We start from the raw sequence: 20,000 nt of genomic DNA, 5'->3' as shown, positions 1-20,000 counted from the left end.
GAAGATGGCAGAGTTGGTATAAGGATTTTTAAAAAATAAAGCACAGGCTAAAAACAAAACAAAAAAGGTAACTTCTGTCCTTCAAGTCCTCTCTATTTGCAGCCACCCCCTTACAGTTTAGCTAGAGCTGATATGCTTTTTAAACAACTCCTCTTGTCCTGGAAGCTACACTGAACCTTCCACTTTTAATTTTTAGAAAGATAAACTGTACCTTAATGCGGGTCTGTGATCCTGAGACTCTCAGGATTCCTTCCGTGTCCAGCCCCCTCTTTTCCAAACATGACAGCAACTAGGAAGCAAAATACAAGAAAGTCATTGCATCTGGTCTCAAAAGAAAGCCTCTGTAACAAAATCTGAAGAAAAGAAGCATTCTGACAGCAACAATAGGAAGTTTGGAAATTAACTTACTGCTTGCAGAATCAATGGAACTTTGGTATTTGGGAGGAGTTTTTGATCATTTTCTAGCAGAGTGCCAAGTGGTACCCCAAAGAGCTTGTTCTCTGCAATGGAGCATAAGATGGTATGTCAGTCAACCAAAATTAAACTCAAATAAATGATCTGCAGTATGACAAAAACAGTGCAGCATCAAAATCATTAAGGTGAACTGGCATTATATTGCAACAAAAGTTTTAAAAAATCTCTGGATGGTGGTTCCCAAATAGTGCTCATGTGGTATTCTTGACCACACACCTTTTACAGTGTACCAGTCTATCAGTGCTTCCAAACAGTAGGGAGAAAGTGCTGTCAAGTCACAGCCAACTTATCATGTCCCCATAGGGTTTTCAAGACAAGAGACATTCAGAGGTGGTTTGTCATTGTCTGTCTCTGTATCATAACTCTGGACTTCCTTGATGGTCTCCCATCCAAATAGTAACAAGGTCTGACCCTGCTTAGCATCTGAGATTTGACAAGATTGGACTAGCCTGGGCTACCCTGATCATGGTTCCCAAAAAGTGGTTTCCTCAAAAACTCCTGATGTGAAAAACCCAAAGACCCTGGGGATCCACTGACAGTCAGATTAGTCCGAACTGCCCTTGCTAGATACACAGTCTGACTCAATGGAAGGCAGCTGCATGTATTTGTGTGCTGGCAATGAATGCAAGGCCACATTGGCCTCTAAGTCCTGCTTTGTTCAGTCTAGCCACCATCAGCAGGGCTCCAGAGGGGCAGCCTATAAAGCCTCTTAAAGGAATAAAGAGTTACAAGCAGGAAAACCACCAGATATTCATTTAATGGTACATGTGTGGCTTATTCCCCATAGATGGGCTCAGGGCAGATAACAACAATCAGTAGATATAATGCATTGCTAAAACCAGTTCATGAAATTAAAACCACACTACACATTAGAAATTTTAAATACTGTACTCCACATGAAAAATTTTAAATGCTACAGATGGCAGTATCCAGTTTCAGTATCTCCTAAGTATCCTCCTGAATATCCCCCCCCCCAAGCTAGCAAAAAAAAAAAGATGACACAACTTTTTGGGAAGCTGGTTGTTTCTGCAAGGAGGCCACATGTTGGTGAAGTGTCCACTGCCTCAACCAAAGGCCTGGTGGAACAGCTCTGTCTTGCAGGTCCTGTAGACAGTCCCTAAACTATTAGATATGCTGGGATGGGCACATCTGCACTTTAAAGAAGACTTTCAAATCTGACAGCTCACCAATTTTTGATCAATGACAGGAATCACCTGATGCCAATAATCCAACTAAAAAGAGTAAGGAAAGTGCAGGTACCTATTGCTTTCCGTTTTACGGCTTTGTTTCTCTTCAGCTCCAAGCCTAGGACATCACAAAGTGCAGTTAGCTCGATGAGCGCTAACGTGGGGATCTTCTTCATGTCCTGCGGTGATAAATCTCCTATCCTGGTCACTCCCAGTCTTCCCTTAGGGATCTTAAACTTCTAACCCAAAAGAAGGAAAGAAGAACTCAGCATGACACTTTTAAGGTTAGCACTGATAACATTTTCATTTCTGAAGCTGTCAGGCAGATATTTAAAAAGTGTAAGAAGATATTCAAAAGGCATGAGAAAAGGTCTTACAGGTAGAGAACTTTCATCCTTGATCCATCTGGATTCCCTTGGGAATGAGCCTTTGAGCAGGATAGCTGCTTGCTCTGAATAAGCAATTTCAGTGCTGAATATCTCCTCTTTTCCAGAGCCCCTCAATGGAGATGGGAAACCTGGGACTCCAGTTGTGTCTGCTAAAACACAGTGGTTTAGAGAAGGAAGAAAAACACAGATCACATGAGATAAATTTGTATACACAACAACAAAACTCAATCTGAATAGATTAGCAAGAGCTGAAACACACCACCACCCTCATTCTCAGTTTACATCTCTCATCCAAGGGATCACAGCCCAGATCAGTCCATTTTGAGAGCCTGTGCCACTGCAAGCAGCTAACATGTTTTATTTACACACAGAGAGACTATCTGTCATGTTCATACAAAACACTATTGTTGCATTTTCTTTCACACGGCTGCCAAGTATTTCAGAAGGAAGAACTACTTTGCATGGAATCCCAAGCTGATTTCTAAAGAATATATTTATTCTATTTAACCCACAGGAAAGCTTCCTCCTTACATTTCTGATTGTTGTTGGATGATGTAGATCTGTGTTGCAATCGATCAATTTCTGAGCCCAGCTCTGGTGCAGTCTCCTAGACAGGGGACAGAGAGAGAACACAGGTGAAACCATATGCTGAAGAACCTGTATGGTAGGACAGCCCAACTAGATGTAGAAACTACAACAATGAAAACATAATTTGTCAAGTGGCCCATCATCTGAGAAGAGAGAAAAAGCCCTGAGGATACAGAGGTATTTATTATGATTAAATCACTCTGGTCAAACACACTACCTTTTAATGTTACATTGGATAATATAAAAGTTTTGTTTGAACACAAATGAAGCTGCTTTCCCAGCCTTGGGTATCACAGATATCCAAAACAGAAGTTGGTCTTGAGCTACTTCAAGGCATCAAACAGAAGACTCTTCTACCTCTACCACCCTGGCGAAAGGGATTGAGCTACTGCTGAGCTACAACCCGTCCCTGGCATTTTCATCTTCTGGGATTCACATTTATATATACATACTTGCATGCAACAAACAGGAAGAAAGTGCATGTGTGTATACAAGCATGCAGTCTGAAGCTAGTAAGTTACACCTTACTGCTTTTCCAGTATTTTGCAGATTTAACCAGAAAATTATGAAATTTCCTCTTGTAACAACTAGAATATTGGATAATGTATACTGTTTTTTTTTTTCCTGATCTGTGCTTCAGTTTTCCTCTTATGTAAAAAAATACCCCCAATCTTAAGAATTCTTGCAAAGCTCCAATTAATTGTTGCAACAGTGACCCGGGGGGGGGGGGGGGGGGGGCAGAAAGCAAGCAAGAAGATGGCCCACGGCCACTCAGCCTATAATAACAGTTAACTCTAATTGTGTATATTGGACAACACAACGGGATTTAATAAGATGTTTTATGAGAATTTATTTTACTTCATTTTATTAATTTAGGATCAAATATCACCATAGAACAAGGAAGTCAGTGGGGAGGAGGGAGGAGTTACGGTAATATGAATGGAGATGCACAAAGGAACGTACCCCAGAACCAACCACTCCAAAGATGTCTCTGACATCACGGGACGGGCTGCTTGTTCTTCTTTCTCCCGAGAGCGCGTGTAAGTATCCAGCCGTCGCTGCACAGCTGCAGCCTGGGTCTTGGTCAGAGTAGAAAGCAGAACAATATTGCCATTCTCTGTGACATGGTCCCCAATCAGGTCTGACAGCCCAGCGTCTTGTAGCCAATCAGCTTCCGCTTCCCCCTCTGAAAGACAAGGTCAGGAAACCCCCCATGAGAGCTGCTGCAGTGCACAGGGTAGTTCACAGAGGCAAAGAACAACCGAGATCTTGAACAAGCCAAACATACACAGAACCTTTGTTTTATTTCTAAGGACTGGACACTTGGAAGGGCCTAGTGAGCCATCCTTCCGGTCCTAAGGCAGGGTTTTCCCCTTTATCTTGGGAAGGGTGCCACTTTTTTTTTTTTTTTGCCAGCAAATTTTCTGTGTGTTTGACAACTATGTGACAGGCAGTTTCCACAGGAGATTTTCCAAGCACAGAAATGCAGCAATGGAAGCATGCTGAAGTTCTGTCCATTATGCAGCTGCTAAAAACCAAGGGTGACCAGGAGACAGCAAAGTCTTTGATTTGGCACACAAGATCCCTCTGCAACTGGAGATGCAATACTTGTGCTTTCTCCCTTCAACAGCCACCACTCCCCTATTCAAAAAGGAAAGAAAGAAAGAAAGAAAGAAAGAAAGAAAGAAAGAAAGAAAGAAAGAAAGAAAGAAAGAAAGAAAGAAAGAAAGAAAGAAAGAAAGAAAGAAAAGAAAGAAAGAAAAGAAAGAAAGAAAGAAAAGAAAGAAAGAAAGAAAGAAAGAAAGAAAGAGATGGCAGCTCTAATATCCCACAAACTAGCTAGTAGAAGATGTTTTGGGACAACATGCAGAGCCACCTCTTTTAGAGATGTCAAAGGCTACTAAGAAAGTATTCATTGCAGACAATTCATATGAGGAACAGTTAGATACAACAAGAGCAAAAGAGGTCTTATTTGTATAGACTACCAAATTGCATTTTTCTAGTGGGAAACTTCACATAGGAAGCAAGTGGCCTTTTCCAGGAATTAAAACTCTCCAAGGAAAGCCAGCATTGCAAACAGCATATCTTCTCCCATTCAGGTAGTAAAACAGCAGTGGAGAAGTTGGTACCTGCCAAGTACAGCTATGCACAGGTGTTCTCAAAATTACAGGGCATTTTTAGTCAGAGGAGCAGAAAATATCCCATCATTAAGTAATCAACACAATCTCAGGGAAGGCAAATTGACAGCTTTTACCCTGGAAGAGTGTAAAAGGAGATGGAGCTGTATAAGCTAAGAGAGCCTGAATTAGAAATCACCAAGTCCCCTGTTGGAACCCTGGAACCTCTTTCATGAGGTACTTTGCTGGCCTTGTGCAAGCTGTGCCATCTCAGCCTCATTTGCTCATCTGCAATAAGGGCACAATTCAACCAACTGATTTTACAGTGCTGTACTCTATAGTTTCCCCCCACCATTGTGGAACTGGAAGGCTTGCTGTGATGAACTGCCTCTGCTAGAAGAGGAAGAGGACTATTTCCCCCTTCGCTCCTGTGCCACATGGCATTTCATTTACAACACCCCCTTGATCCCCAGCATTGATTCTGGAGGGAGCACACAGGGTTGGGGTGGAGTAGTAGGAAATACCTTCCTCTGCAACTGCTTGAAGTTCATAGGATCTGCTGACCAAGGTATGCAAACCATCTTTGATATTCAGCCCCTTTGAACTATCCCTGGCAAGTCTGAGGTCTTGCTTATTGATTTAATGTTCTCTCCATTTTTTCCCAGGCAACAGAAAATACAGGATAATGGTGTGTGGAACTTTATTCCTCTGAACTGCTTTCTACTGACCATTTCAGTTTTGAACAGATGATTGCAAGTACATGACTTTGCACCTCCCCCACAAATTAGCTATCACTCCTATAAACACTTCAATCGCACTCATGAGCACTTGTGGATCTGCAAAATATTTCTTATGGTGACCAGGAATAAAGATACTGGGCTATCTGGAGTGCCACCTAGTGGTCGCAAACAAGAACTAGGCAAACTTGTTCTGCTGTGTCTCTCCAGCAGGCACTAGCTGCAAGTCACCAAAGAAATTCCAAGCAAGCAGTTGTTTCTCACTTCCTTTTATAACAAACAAGACAGCCACCCTCTTGTAACCAATTTTAATTTCTTCTCATCTTCTGCCCAACCAGCCACACAGAACACCTTAAGGCACAAAGTCACAGAAAATGACCTCTAAACAACCTGCTGAGGAAGCAAACCAGGCACTGCCTGTGAATTAGCAACTGTTTTCAAAATAGGGGTCAGTTTTTCTTTACAATATACAAACAACATTAGTGCTGGCAGGATTGTATGCCAGAGTTTCACACAGCTTTTGCAAACCCAGCTTGTTAACAGAGGCTATACAGTTGCCAACCACCAGGTTGGTAGCTGGAGATCTCCTGGGATTACAACTGCTTTCCAGGGCATTAGAAATCAGCTCCTGTGGAGAAAATGGCTGCTTTGGAAGGTGGACTCTATGGCATTATGCCCCATTGAACTCCATCCCCTCCCTGACCCCCACCCTTCTCAGGCTCTATCCCAGATATTTCCCAGCCCAAGGCTGGCAGCCTGCCCTGATAGTTAATGAAATGTATCAGCTTTAACAGAAGGGATCAAGAGAAGCCTGTGCATGTGCACACAGTGCTTTCATAAGTTCAGGCGGAGTGGGGGGGGGAGGAGACATTCCTTCTGGCAGCTGTTAGCTACTAATAGAATGCTATTCTGGAACACATAACCCCCCTCCTCCATAACTTCCAGGGGCAGCTTTTCAGGAGGCCGAGAGTGCTACCCCTGCAAGAAGAAAAGCCACAGAGAAAAGTGTATGTGGCTCTTTTAGATTTCAGCTAGTATTTGCAGTTGACCAGAGGCAGGACATTGGCATATTTATAGACCTTGTTTAGAAAAGATTGCTACCAGTGTCCCCTCTAAGCTGAGTTCATGTAAGCTAGCTCATAGTTTTTTAACCTCTGGCTCACACATTTTTGTCTTAGCTCAGCCTGCTCAGAAAAGATGGCCCCTGAATATACTGATTTATGCAGTAGCTCACAATTTTAATGCCAGTAGCTCACAAAGTAGAATTTTTGCTCAGGACTTCACAGCTTAGAGGGAACATTGATTGCAACCCACTTTTATTATTTTATCATTATAGCCACTATGCCCTCCATTTTGCAGGAGAAAAAAGAGGCTGAAATTATAACTCTGTGGATGCAATGCATACCTTCCGGTCACCGATTTGTGTGTGGAACTCCATGCCCCTAGGACCACTGCCTTCGCTTATGTTCATGTGTACATTCAAATCTTGCAGACCTTGGGTCAGAAAATCTTGGGAGGAGTCAAAAACTGAAAGAAGGTCTCCCCTCACAAAACACTCTATCCATGTCCACTCTTGCAACTTCTATCCCTTATGTTCAAAACCCAGCTTTGTCCACACAATATGTCACTTACTAAAAGTTATTTCAGCACCCAATTGGACATGGTCCAGGAGACCTGTGTTTAGAATTTCCCTTAAAAACACACACACACTAGATGAAGTAGGAAGGCAGTGTAGAAGAGCTGAGCCACAGTGGTGGTGGTGAATCCAACACTCCCCCCCCCCCTGTTCTCCTTACCACAGTCCCCACCTGTCCCATGAGAGAAAGCCCCAGATATACCATATAAGTACCAATGGGTTCCTGTCATAGAAAAATACAGTTCAGCAATTTGCACAGATAAAACAGCTTGGGGGGGGGGAATAAACCCAGTTCCAACCCCCCCACCTATACTCACCGATTTCTTGGGTCTTGTCTAGTTTGTATCCAGCCCTCTTTCAACTGATGAGTCCAATAAACTTTTTAAAAACAATTATTCCACAGCCTCCAGAACTACAGAAACTTCTTACCTTCTTGAGATTTGACTTCCACAAGATTGCACTCTTCAGACTCAGATTCGGTGCCCTCTTTGATGCTTTCCACCTCTAGCCAAAAAGTATCCATTGATAAATTGCCTGCTGAGTCTGACCTGGAATGCCGATGCTCAGATTGCAGCGGCTCCAAGGAACAATTCCAAACAAAACGATTCTTTTTGCAAGGGCAATTTCTGATGCTGAGAGAACAAAACAAGACAAAACGTTACACGCTTCAGTATCTGGCTTGACAATCAGCTAGTACGTCAACAGTCTCCAACTCAATTAATGAGGGCAACTATCAGAAGAGAAAGAGAGATAAATGTCCTATTTTCTATTTCTTTTTAGTGATAACGCAGGCTGCAGTCTGAAAAGAAGCCCAATGCATGACATGAACAGAGCCAGCAACAATGCAAATTTCCTCGTACTGTCCTTTCTATGACCTAAAAGGGAACACCCTCGGAGTGTGCAGGGAAGCATCACAGAATCAGAGGTAAATCAACTCTGACACAGTAAGAGCTTCCCAAACACCTGGAGGGCAACCTCAGAAATCCTAAAATTGTTAAAGCAATCAGGCTTGGTTTGATCCTTCACCCTGTTTTTTTTGCTTCCAATAAAACTGCACAAAATGTTATTGACACACATCTGCACAAAAAAAGTCTGGAGGCATCTTAAAGACTAGGCTTACTGTAGTGTAAGGTTTGGATGGAAGACCACCAAGGAATACCAGGGTTGTGACATGGAGGCAGGAAATGTTAAAACACCACTGAACATCTCTTGCTCTGAAAACCCTACAGGTTGCCATAAGTGACCTGAGTCACATAAGTCACACCAAAAAGAGAAGATTTTATAGATGAAAGCTCACTTCATATGATACTTGAACATTCAAGATCTCACCTCTGATGAAATCTAATAATTCTACACATCTAGAGATCTAAGGGCCCAGGAAAAAATGATAACAGAAATGCGGAAGTGGCTACTTAAAGCCCCCCCCCCCATTTTTCCAGGAGGAAATGGGGGAACTGCTATAAAATATTTTCTCTTTTAGAACAAATAAAATGCTTTTTAAGGTAAAGTTTTTCATTCAAAATGTACAGTCTGAGGACATTTTTCCAATATAATAAACTGGGCAATTTGGAGTCCTTCAGATACCCTGGTCTCAAAGCATTTAGGGATACAAAGGACAAAATGAAATACCTTGAATTGGGCTCAGGCGCAGATCTATAGCCAATGTAAGTACTGTAGTATTAGGGACATACACTGCCAGTAGATGGCCTTGACCAGCAGTCTAGCTGCAGCTTCTGAACACTCTGCAAGGCTAGTCCTGAGTACACTGTAATAACCCAAGCTAGATGTTACTAAGGCACAGTGGCTAGATCAGACTGACCCAGCAACAGACACAGCTGATGCACCAGACAGAGCTGGGCAAAATGCACTCTGAGCCACAGCAGCCATCCAGTTTTCGGAGGTGGCTGCTATGCACTTTCAAGCTGCCAGTCTGGCTTTTAAGGGGGTGTATAACCCATCCAAGATGGGGAGATCAAGAGCCCCTCATCTGCCTTTCTGCTAACCCAGATAACCAAGTTTTAGCTTGTTCACCCTCATATAGCCCATTACTGACTCCAACACCAGTCCAGAACATCAACAGCATCCTCAGAATTAGTCTGAAAAGAAAAGTATAATAGGCTATCACCTGCATATTGATGACATCGCAGCCCACACCTCCTGACAACCTCTCCCAGTGGCTTCACATAGATATTAAATTGCATGGGGATAAAAATACAGCCCTATGGCACCCTAGAAGTCAACAGCCATGGTGCAGAGCAGGAATTCCCCACCATTATCTTCTGAGACCAACCCACCAGACAGGACTCAAACCACCCTTAGTCCCAGTGCTGAGAGGCAGCTCAGAAGGCTATTATGGTTGATAGTATCAAAAGATCCAGCATAACTAGCAGGGTCACATTCCCCCTGTCTAGTTCTTGATAGAGGTCATCAGCTGAGGCAATTCAAGCAGTCTCTGTTCCAAATTCTTGCCTGAAGCCAATCTGAAATGGGTTCAGAAAAATCAGCGTCCTTCAAGAACCTCTGGACCTGAGAAGTGACCAACTTGCTTCAGCACCTTGCCCAAGAATGGAAGACGTTAGAAATTTGGCTTCAAAATTTCCCACAGCTTCAAAATTTTGGGAAATTTTACATCTCTATACACATCCAATCTGAGGTGCCACACCCACAGTAAGCAGCCTTCAAGATTCATCTTAATATGTAAACCCAGGTTCAAGGTTATAAAATAGGGAAAGGGAAGTCCTGAGGGCCATGACCTGTGGTACAATTTGATTCAGATTTCCACAACTGGGATTTTAACTTTCCTTATGAAAAACGGGGGGGGGGGGGGGGGGGGAGAGACAAAACCAACCAAACGGGAAACACAGGTGTCTAACGCAATAGAATTTATTTATTTATTTCGTATATTTAATTTATTGGCCACCTTTCTGGAAAAAAAAAAAGAGCTCATGGCAGCTTACACCGTGTGTGCGCGCATGTGTAATATATGTGTTTGTGTGTATAGACAATAAATAATAAAATTAAAACAATTAAAATAGTTAAACAACAGAGTTGCCAGGTTTGCGTTGGAAAATACCTGGAGACTTTGGGGGTGGATTTGGGAGAGGACAAGGCGAGGGGAGGGGCCTCAGCATGGTACAATACCACAGAGTCCACCCTTCAAAGCAGCCATTTTCTCCAGGGGAGCTGATCTCTGTCAGCTGGAGATCAGTTGCAAAAGTGGGAGACCTCCAGGCCCCACCTGGAGGCTGACATCCCTAACAACAGATCAATACAATAACTAGATGGCATATAAAAAAGGACAAAATAACACCTTGAATTGGGCTCGGGAATGGACAAAGCCAGCTGGATTCAAGGCAAGGGAGGACACAGTGCATACCAATTTTAAAGAGCCACAGTGAAGTGCACTGAGTTCTTCTCAGGCCCCACCTGGGGGTCACAATCCTTTCCATAGATGGGACTAGCACTTAATTCCTCATAAAGATGATTGAACAGGTTTTCAACAGACAGTCTGGGGTTCAAGGCTAAAGGTGGCAGAATATTTTGAAGCTGGGATTCTACAGATAATGATTCCAGAGGGACAGCCATATTCCTTTGAAGCAGCAAAGTGAAACAGGAGGCCAGTGGCATCTTAAAGACATTTTTTTCTAGCATAAGCTTTCCTGAGTCAGAGCTTACCTTGCCAGCTATATTGTGCACACAGTTACGCAAGCTCTGACTCACAAAAGCTCGTGCTGGAACAAATTTGGCTTCTGCTTAAAGTGTCAGCTGGTTGGCCTAATCTCCAACCAATTTACGTGCCTTTATTTTCAAGTTATTCTCAATCACTGATAGTTAAAATTCACTGTCTGATGCCATACATGCTTCACTGATTGAAGATTCTACATAATCTCGGGGGGGGGGGGGGGGAAGAGTTGCATATTTAGGAAGTTCTGACCAAAAGGGAATGAATGTCTTCTTAGAAATTAGTTTACAAAATGAGGAATTAAGAATGATGTGGTGGGGGATTATCAACAGGAAGACTATGTGAAGGTGAAGTTATAGTTTCAGCTACTCAGCTCACTTTCCTTTGGCATTCCCCTTAGGTCACATGTACATCCTCTCTCGATATTATCTGTTGATACTTCTGCAAGGATCAATGGTTTTAGCACTGGGGAGGAAACCAATTTAAAAACCACAATTTTTTTTTTTACAAAGGCAAATTAAGGTGAAGCAAGAGCAAAAAGGCCTCATGTTCGTGCGGGCACAGATGGATGGAAATATTTGTACAATTGTTTAAATATTAACACCAATAAGTACAGGAACACAGACTAAACTTGGATAGTTATCTGCAAAAAAAGGAAACTACAGAACTTGGAAACTGTAACAATGAGGCCCCTTCTCTGCTGTCAAGGTAATCTTGGAACCAAGGCTGGTTTGTGATTTACTTGAATCATGCAAAAACTGCTCAGAACAGCCTCCATGCAGTCTTTTCCCAAGGTACAGAACATTATCTCATGGTGCATTTCTCTGCCAGCACCAGCCACTGAAAAGAAAGCTGGACACTGATAGGGAAACGCTTCACAGGATCTCAAATGCCATATAGTATGGCTTCAGGGAATTCCTTTTTACAGAGATTCATCTGTCAATAAACCACTGCTCGCCTGCAATGGCACCCCAGTGTACTGCAGAAAACACAGGGGGTGCATTCCAGAGAGCTCACTCCATTCATGCCTACAACTTCTGGGCCTCCCCATTACTTCTTGTGACCCAAGGGTGCAACCAAGAACTCATCCTCCCTCAACTGCAGCTGCATATTGGTGTTGGAGCAAGAATCTACATAAACCCAGTCTGACAGCTACAGTATGACAGCTGGTGATCTAGCTGCCAGGCTAGGTCACAGTGACCTGATCAGCAGACCGGCTTGAGCCGGCAGAAGCCAAGTGATGCAATCTGCTGAGTCAGCACGGCCAGGATTGGCTGCTTGGACTATATATGATCTGTGTGTGCATCACACAGGTCTCTCCCTGTGAGATGGTGGTTAGGCGAAGCACTTTGTCCGTGGAGGTGATATTGTATAGACTGCACAAGAGAGCACTTGTTGTGTATATATGTTAATACACCTTTTGGCACTAGTTGCACGTGTCTGCCTGATTTTCTTTCCTGAAGCCCTGTGTCGGGCAAGTCATCTCCCTCACTCTGCTACTCCCGCTCCGACAGGGTTATGGGCCCAGGGCGGTTCCGCTGCGCGGAGGAGAGAGTTGAGAGTTGAGCTGACTGTGAGTTTGGAAAGAGCCGGAGGCGAGGAACGCCGGTGAAGGACACAGAAGCACCACCGTTCTCTGTTTGAGAGCCAGAGGGACGTCGGCAGCCAGCTGTGAGGAGGAGTCGGCACGATGGCTCAGCAACAGCTTGGAGTAGCCGTTGAGAAGCTCACCTCAGCCAACTACGCGGTGTGGAGCCTGAGAATGCAACACTACCTCAAGCGTGAAGGGCAATGGCTGTTCGTGAGTAACCCCCCTGCTGACTTATCTCCTGCCGAGACGGTGTTATCGGATAAGGCACTGGCCAACATAGTGCTATCTATAGGAGATGACCAGCTGGTTTATGTGCGAGGGAAGGACACTCCCAAGGCTGCCCGGGACGCGATGAGTGCGGTGCATGTTAGCACCACTGCTGGTTCCCTCATGGCCTTGACAAGGAGGATGTTCCGCACCGTTATGCCGGCTGGAGGGTGTGTGAAAGATCACATCAAACGGCTAACGGACTGTTTCGTTGAGCTGGAGGCAAGAGGCAAGACTGTAGCTCCAGACGACAGAGTGTACATTTTGCTGTCGTCGTTGCCACCTGAGTACACTCCCCTGATAACTTCTCTGGAGACGGTGGACGTAGCGACCCTGACCATGGAATACGTCTGTGCCCACCTGCTTGACTTCCAAGAGAGAATTGCGGCCGTGAGCTGTCCGGGGGTGTCGGCCGGGCAGCGTGCTGTTATCGGTGTGTCCGGGAAGACAGCCAAGAATGAGCCAGCTTTTGCTGCTGGCAGGCGTCCGAAGGTGGAGGAAGTGGAGCCGACTGCGTTTGCAGTCCGTCGCTGCTATGGATGCGGGTCGTCGCAGCACCTGCTCCGAGCTTGCCCTGAGAGGGAGAAGAGGCGGGGGCGTGTGCGGCGAGAGCGGAGGACCGCCAGCCCGTGTGAGGAAGCAACCCGGCTGGTCACGTCTGCAGTAGAGAGCACAGGGTCTGCTTGGATTTTAGACTCCGGGGCAACGAGCCATCTCTGCTGCGAGAAGGAGTTGTTGAAAAACATTGACAGTCCTGAGCATAAGTATGTGAGATTGGCTGATGGGACCACTGCCAATTCTGTTTGCTCAGGCAATGTGGAATTTCCTGCACTGAAATGTATGTTGCAAAATGTGTTGTATGTACCCTCACTGCAGTCTAACCTGTTGAGTGTTAGCACACTGTTTGACCAGGGATACCAGGTGAGATTTGAGAAAACCTGCTGCAAAATCCTGGGAGGTGGGGGAAAGTTGCTTGTGACAGGAAAGAGGGAAGGTAAACTGTATGTGGTCCAGAGTGATTGTGCCCAGGTGGCTCAGGTGTCGAATGAGCCTGTGCACAATAATTGTATACATTTGCTCCATAGGAGACTTGGGCACTGCGGATTTAGGGCGTTAAAGAAAACCCTGGAGCTTGTGCCTAGTTTGAAAGTAAATCCTTGCAAATGTTACTTGGACTGCCAGGTCTGCAAGAAGACCAAAAGCAAGGCGTGTGCTGTTGCTAAAGAAAGCTCAAGGGAAAGCACACGAGCCCTGGAACTAGTCCATTTAGACGTTATTGGCCCATTGCCAAAGAGTCTGTCGGGGAGGAGATACTGCTTGGTGGCCACCGACGACCACACGAGGTACGCGTGGGTTTTCACCATGGTGCATAAGTCTGAGGTGTATAAGACATTCACCAAGTGGGTCAAAGCAGTGGAGAGACAATTAGGGGTTAATCTCCTAGCTGTACAAACCGACAGAGGGGGGGAATTCTTATCTAACCAGATGAAACGTTGGCTGGAGAACAAGGGCATTGCCCACCGTCTGACGAACCCAGCAACGCCCCGAGAAAATGGGCATGGGGCTGTATTGCAGAATGTGATGTATTGCATGTTAGAGGATGCACAACTGCCAATGACCTATTGGGCAGAAACCATACATGCAGCTGTTTTTTTGCAAAACAGGGTTTGGTGTAATACTGTGAAAAATGTGCCTTACAGGTTACTGTTGAACAAGACCCCAGATTTGAGTTCTTTAAAAGTCTTTGGGTCACGGGCTCGGGTTGGCATCCACTCCACGAGTAGCGGGGAGGGGGATGTCCGGGCAGAGAGCCTAATTTTTCTGGGCTACAAGCCAAGGGCCAGGTGTTATCGTTTCTGCAATAGCAAAAGCAAGATAACACTTAATAAGAGTGCCCAGTTCAATGATGAAAGCAGCTGGCCAAGGTTGCACTCCTTGCAGAAACAATTTGTCCTGCTGCCAAGTAGCGATAACGATGTTGGAGCGCAGCCCAGAACTCCAGCCCAGGAGGTGGCACCCAGTGGGGCTGGAGAAGGTGAGCCGAATGCTGGCACAGAGCCTGACGAGCAGAGTCAGGAGGCAGAGCCCCAAATGCAGGAACTGGAGGTAAAGTGTGAGAGTCAGGAGGTTCAACACCCAATTACAGGGGCAGAGCAACCAGCCCAGGAGGTGGGAACAGAGCAACCCGAAGAAGACAAAGCTGGTCCAAGCACAGGGCCACGGGTGTCTGCCAGGTCCACCAAAGGCCAACGTCCCGCTAGGTACAAGTGTCCCTATGTCACTCTGACTGTCAATCCAGACCCACCCGGATTTGAGGAAATGTTAAAAGAAAAGGCTAAGAAATGGAAAGCCTGGGTGGCAGAGTGCGAGGCAAGGGAGAAGGAGGCTGAAGCCAAGCGTCTGAAAGAGCTGGCTGAACAGGAACACGATGATGTGTTTTACAATCATGATGAGTTCCTGAACGAATTCCGGAAAGGGTTCCGAGCTACGTAAATATGAACTGTAATGTTGCTGGTGGACATGTATGTAAACTGTGTGAAGTGTTTTGGTGCACTGGGTTTAAATAGATTAGGAGGTGTGTTGGAGCAAGAATCTACATAAACCCAGTCTGACAGCTACAGTATGACAGCTGGTGATCTAGCTGCCAGGCTAGGTCACAGTGACCTGATCAGCAGACCGGCTTGAGCCGGCAGAAGCCAAGTGATGCAATCTGCTGAGTCAGCACGGCCAGGATTGGCTGCTTGGACTATATATGATCTGTGTGTGCATCACACAGGTCTCTCCCTGTGAGATGGTGGTTAGGCGAAGCACTTTGTCCGTGGAGGTGATATTGTATAGACTGCACAAGAGAGCACTTGTTGTGTATATATGTTAATACACCTTTTGGCACTAGTTGCACGTGTCTGCCTGATTTTCTTTCCTGAAGCCCTGTGTCGGGCAAGTCATCTCCCTCACTCTGCTACTCCCGCTCCGACAATTGGAAGTGTCAGGGTGTTCAAGGCTCAATCCAGCGGGTATTGGAAGAACCAGGTGTGATGTCCTTGTGCCTCAACTTCCAGTGGCCAGAGTTTCAGCTAGATAGGAAGACACTAAGCATATCTTCCTGTTTACTCTTCTGTCACTGAGCCCTTTGATATGCAGATTGCTACTCTTGGGGAAAACAACTTCCTTCCATCTCCTTCTCTCTCTTCTCACATGCACAGGAGGCCAGTGGCATCTTAAAGACAAAAAATATTCTAGCATAAGCTATAAACATACAAAGAGGAAGGCCACATATCTCCATCTCTGGCACTATGGGTGCAGAATGCCTCTCTGCATCTGTATCCATCACTAGCTAGACAGAATCTGTCCCTTTCTCTGCTCTGCACTATCAAGTATGTATTTCCTAAATAAATCAGTTCTGATTTTCTTTTAAACTCATAAATGACCCTGTGTAACTTTGTAGTATTACAAACACACACTGTTCAAAGGGGCTCTGCTGTGTTCTGAGCCTAGCGCACTCTGCTAACTTTAGCAAGGGATCTGACTTAACATATCAGCTGCCTGGGTTCCCAGGGCAGGTGCACACAAATAACCATATCGTTGTTTTTTTATAGTGTATTAAGTTCTAAGCAAATAAAGAATTACTCTATAAGCAATAGATGACACAGAAAGAAAACAAGAAAGCTAGCTTGACTATCTAGCACTTTACATAACCTGCGTTAGAAAGCACAAACCTTAAGTTCCAAAGTCAAAGCTCAGGCGTTCTCTACATTACTATCAAATGTGTGTCATAATTTAGGCCTCTAGTCCATCAAAATCTAAGCTAGTCCCTCTTCCTCATGGCCTTAGTTGAATTATAATTTTTGAACCCTGCATATGAGACCATGATGACATCCAGTCAAGACATGTCACCAGGAAAAACCTCTAGAAAATTATCTCATCACCTCTGGCTCTCCTCCCCCCACCACACAGACCACAGGTTCTCATGAGAAGCTAACTACTTTGGCCTTGACGATAATAAGTGCAGTGGAAGCCCAGAGGCTAATTAATAACAGTAGCAGAATAGGCCAGGCCTATTACTTTTCACATTAACCCCTGAGGGGAGGCCAGGAGTGCTTTGCCTCACAGGAAGTAAGATCCAAGTAGACAGCCCTGTTGGTCTGAAGTAGTAGAACAAAATAGGAGTCAAGTTGCACCTTTAAGACCAACTTAGTTTTATTCAAGAATGTAAGTTCTTAAATTTGTACCAGTTTGCATTCTGGGCCACAGACTACCAGCTACGTGTGGCTTTGCTCACTGTACCAGATTCCTTGTCTGATGAAGTGTGCGTAGAGAGCACACGAAAGCTTACATTCTGAATAATACTAAGTTGGTCTTAAAGGTGCAACTTGACTCCTATTTTGCTTCACAGGAAGTAAGTCAGCTAACTTTTAGGGAAATGTATCATTTCTGATGTCATCTTGCTAAGCTTTGAAGAGACCAGAACATTGGATGCTCACAATAAAGGTGTCTTCTCTCTCGAACTTGAGGGCATCATTGTGAAAGTTGAGACTCAATGATGGGGAAAGCCTCCCAACATTCAAAAGGCTGCCTTTCAAATTCTAGTTAAGAACCAAAAGTTCTCTGGAGCACAGCTCAAAAGCTACAATATTTCAGGTGTAAAGTACATTTCAGACAGCAGCCACATGAGCAAGGGAACACAGGCACACTCAGGGCTTTTTTTGAGCAGGAATGCACAGGAACACAGTTCCGGCTGGCTTGTTGTCAGGAAGTGTGGCCTAATATACAAATGAGTTCTGCTGGGGTTTTTCTACCAAAAAAAACCCCTTGGCATACTTACAAACCATTCCAAACAGACCTAGGAAATATCAGCCTTCTTTTTCTAGCAGCAGGGATAAGCTGCAGACATATTGTTCAAGCACAGCAAATGACAAGCCTACATCAGAAGCATCCAGTATTGGGAGGAGAAAGGGCAACAGGCAAAAAGGAGACTTCTTCCACTCGCCTTCTGTTGACTTTCCCTACTCACTTTGGGTGACCTTGGTGTATAAATCCAACTAAAAGCAACATAGCAAGAATAGCATTGTGGCTAGATGGCCACATTCTTCTAATATATGGCACACTGAAAGGAATGGCAAAGTGACTTCTTGGTACATGAAAAAACAATACAGTAATAGCTCCAATATTTACTACATCCTGCAGACCTTTAGTTTGTTCCTGATCTAGGGGATACCACAGACTTGGTCGCATGAAAAGGACAGTTAATAAAATGACTTCATGCTCACTCAAAGAAATGGAAAAATTCATACTAAGACTGAGAGGACTGAAGCTATTGGAGAGGGGGGGCACTGTCCTGGATTGCTGGCAAGTAAAAAATAAACACAATTTGTATAAAATATTTGTATACTGCCTTTCCACCAAGGTGCTCAACATAGATCACAATTACAAAAATCAATGAACATCCCCCTAAACACTACTGTCAGTTTTAAAAAAAGATGCAAACCAATAAGCCTACTAAAATCTTTTGTTAAAAGAAAAGAAACAAAATCTTGACCTGGCATAAAAATATACATAGTGGTGCTGCCAGACTCAGACTGAGTACATTCCGTATCCTGAAAAGGCCCCAATCCTCAAGGCCACCATCTCATCTCAAAACAACACACAGAAAGGCCCAAGATGGGATTACATGGGGTAGTTCTTTAAATATGAATGGCAATAATCTGTCATTTGTTTTCAACTTTGTGTACTCTAATTTACTGAAACATTCTGGGTAGCATAATGCATACCACAGGTATTCGTATCATAATGTATCCACCATTTACATTGTTTGGTAAGACATCACCTATTGCAGCAATGAGTTCCCAGGATCCAATCATATATATTGTGGCTTATGCTTGCAGCACATTTTCACCTGCCCTTCTAACAATAGCATTATAGAAACTGTTTTGGACATCTGAACAGCCTAGAAAAAAATCAAAGACACTCCAGAGCTGTCATTTATGAAAGAAACTGGATCTATTGCATCCTGTGTAGGCATGATTATTTGGACTCTAAAAAATTCTTCCAATATAAGCAACATCTGGCAGTATTGGGGCCAACACACTGACATGTGCATCAGTATGCTTACAGAGCCAGTTCCCTTTGAGGACAGCAAGGAAGGAACACTGAGTGACTTGCAGGCAGGAGCAATTTAGATACATGCACAGATTATATGCTGTACATATTCACTAGACAGTGGCAACAGTCTAGTGAAGAGCAATGCATTATAATGGCTATGGGAAACATCAGTCAAGTTTCCAAGTTGCATGCATGTTTAATTCTACCCATAACGCATTTGCCGCAGAACACCCCAGGACTTTCTTCAACAGTCAATCTGCAGCAGTGACCCATGTTGCATTTATTTCAGCAGAACTGACTAGCATTTTGTGGGATTAAGGACCAAAAACACCACATGGCTGGCTGCTAATGTTCTATCTAAACTGATCTCTCTCTCTTTTGTACTATATTCATAGTATCATTCAAATGTCCTATCACAGAAAGAAATCACAATCATGATCACAACTATCATAAAAAGCAACCCAAAGAGCAGGAGTACATTGCACTGAGACCACCTTTGAGCTATGGCTGGGTGTTATCCATGTGACCCACTAAGACTAGAAAGGTTATGATAGAGACAAGGTGATACTATGTTATAACAAAATGGTTCAGGAAGGTGCTTTTATAAAGGCAAAAGGACTGTGAAGTTTATCAGTGTGCATAGTATATGCTTATCTATTTAATGTATGGACAACCCTACCCCAATTGCTTTGTGTGTTTTTTCTTTTTGTGATGTCGTTTTCTGTACTTTAACACATTCTAATAGGTATGCTTTTTCAGATTGCTGTTAACTTTAGTCCCATGACATTAATTATTAGCGATCTCATCCTATTGGCTTGCATGGATTTACATTGTATAATCTGCCTTGAGTCTCCATGAGAAAGGCAGATTTAGAAATAAATAAAACATTGTCCACACATTATAGAAGAGTTCCAAGTAACACACTCTCCCACCAGGCCATGGTAGCCCATGTCTGGGTTTTCCCCCCTTCCATTTTGGGATGGTTGTTCCAGAATTGATACCAAAAGACACTAAAAAGGTAAAGATAGTCCCCTGTGCAAGAACTGAGTTGTTACCAACCCATGGGATGATGTCACATCATGACATTCTCTTGGCACTTTTTTGGCTTCCCCAGACATCTACACTTTACCCCCAGCAAGCTCATTTTACCAACCTTGGAAGGATGGAAGGCTGAGTCAACCTTGAACTGGCTACCTGAACCCAGCTTCTGCCTGGATCAAACTCAAGCCATGA

General features: G+C 44.2%; 1 protein-coding gene across 1 annotated transcript in view; it reads right to left on the bottom strand.

Annotated features, from left to right (window-relative positions):
- ARHGAP40 (Rho GTPase activating protein 40) overlaps nucleotides 1-20,000 on the bottom strand; it is a 53,302-nt gene that overhangs the window by 14,270 nt on the left and 19,032 nt on the right. The window contains 8 exon segments of the mRNA XM_060230932.1: nucleotides 212-289; nucleotides 409-500; nucleotides 1,735-1,900; nucleotides 2,039-2,199; nucleotides 2,582-2,657; nucleotides 3,602-3,664; nucleotides 3,667-3,824; nucleotides 7,558-7,760. Of these exon segments, the coding sequence (XP_060086915.1) occupies nucleotides 212-289; nucleotides 409-500; nucleotides 1,735-1,900; nucleotides 2,039-2,199; nucleotides 2,582-2,657; nucleotides 3,602-3,664; nucleotides 3,667-3,824; nucleotides 7,558-7,760 (997 nt within the window).

The sequence above is a fragment of the Heteronotia binoei genome, chromosome 2, assembly GCF_032191835.1.
Source record: "Heteronotia binoei isolate CCM8104 ecotype False Entrance Well chromosome 2, APGP_CSIRO_Hbin_v1, whole genome shotgun sequence".
Taxonomy (NCBI): domain Eukaryota; kingdom Metazoa; phylum Chordata; class Lepidosauria; order Squamata; family Gekkonidae; genus Heteronotia; species Heteronotia binoei.
The sequence above is the reverse complement of the archived record's forward strand: the minus strand, read 5'-3'. Positions and strand labels throughout refer to the sequence as shown.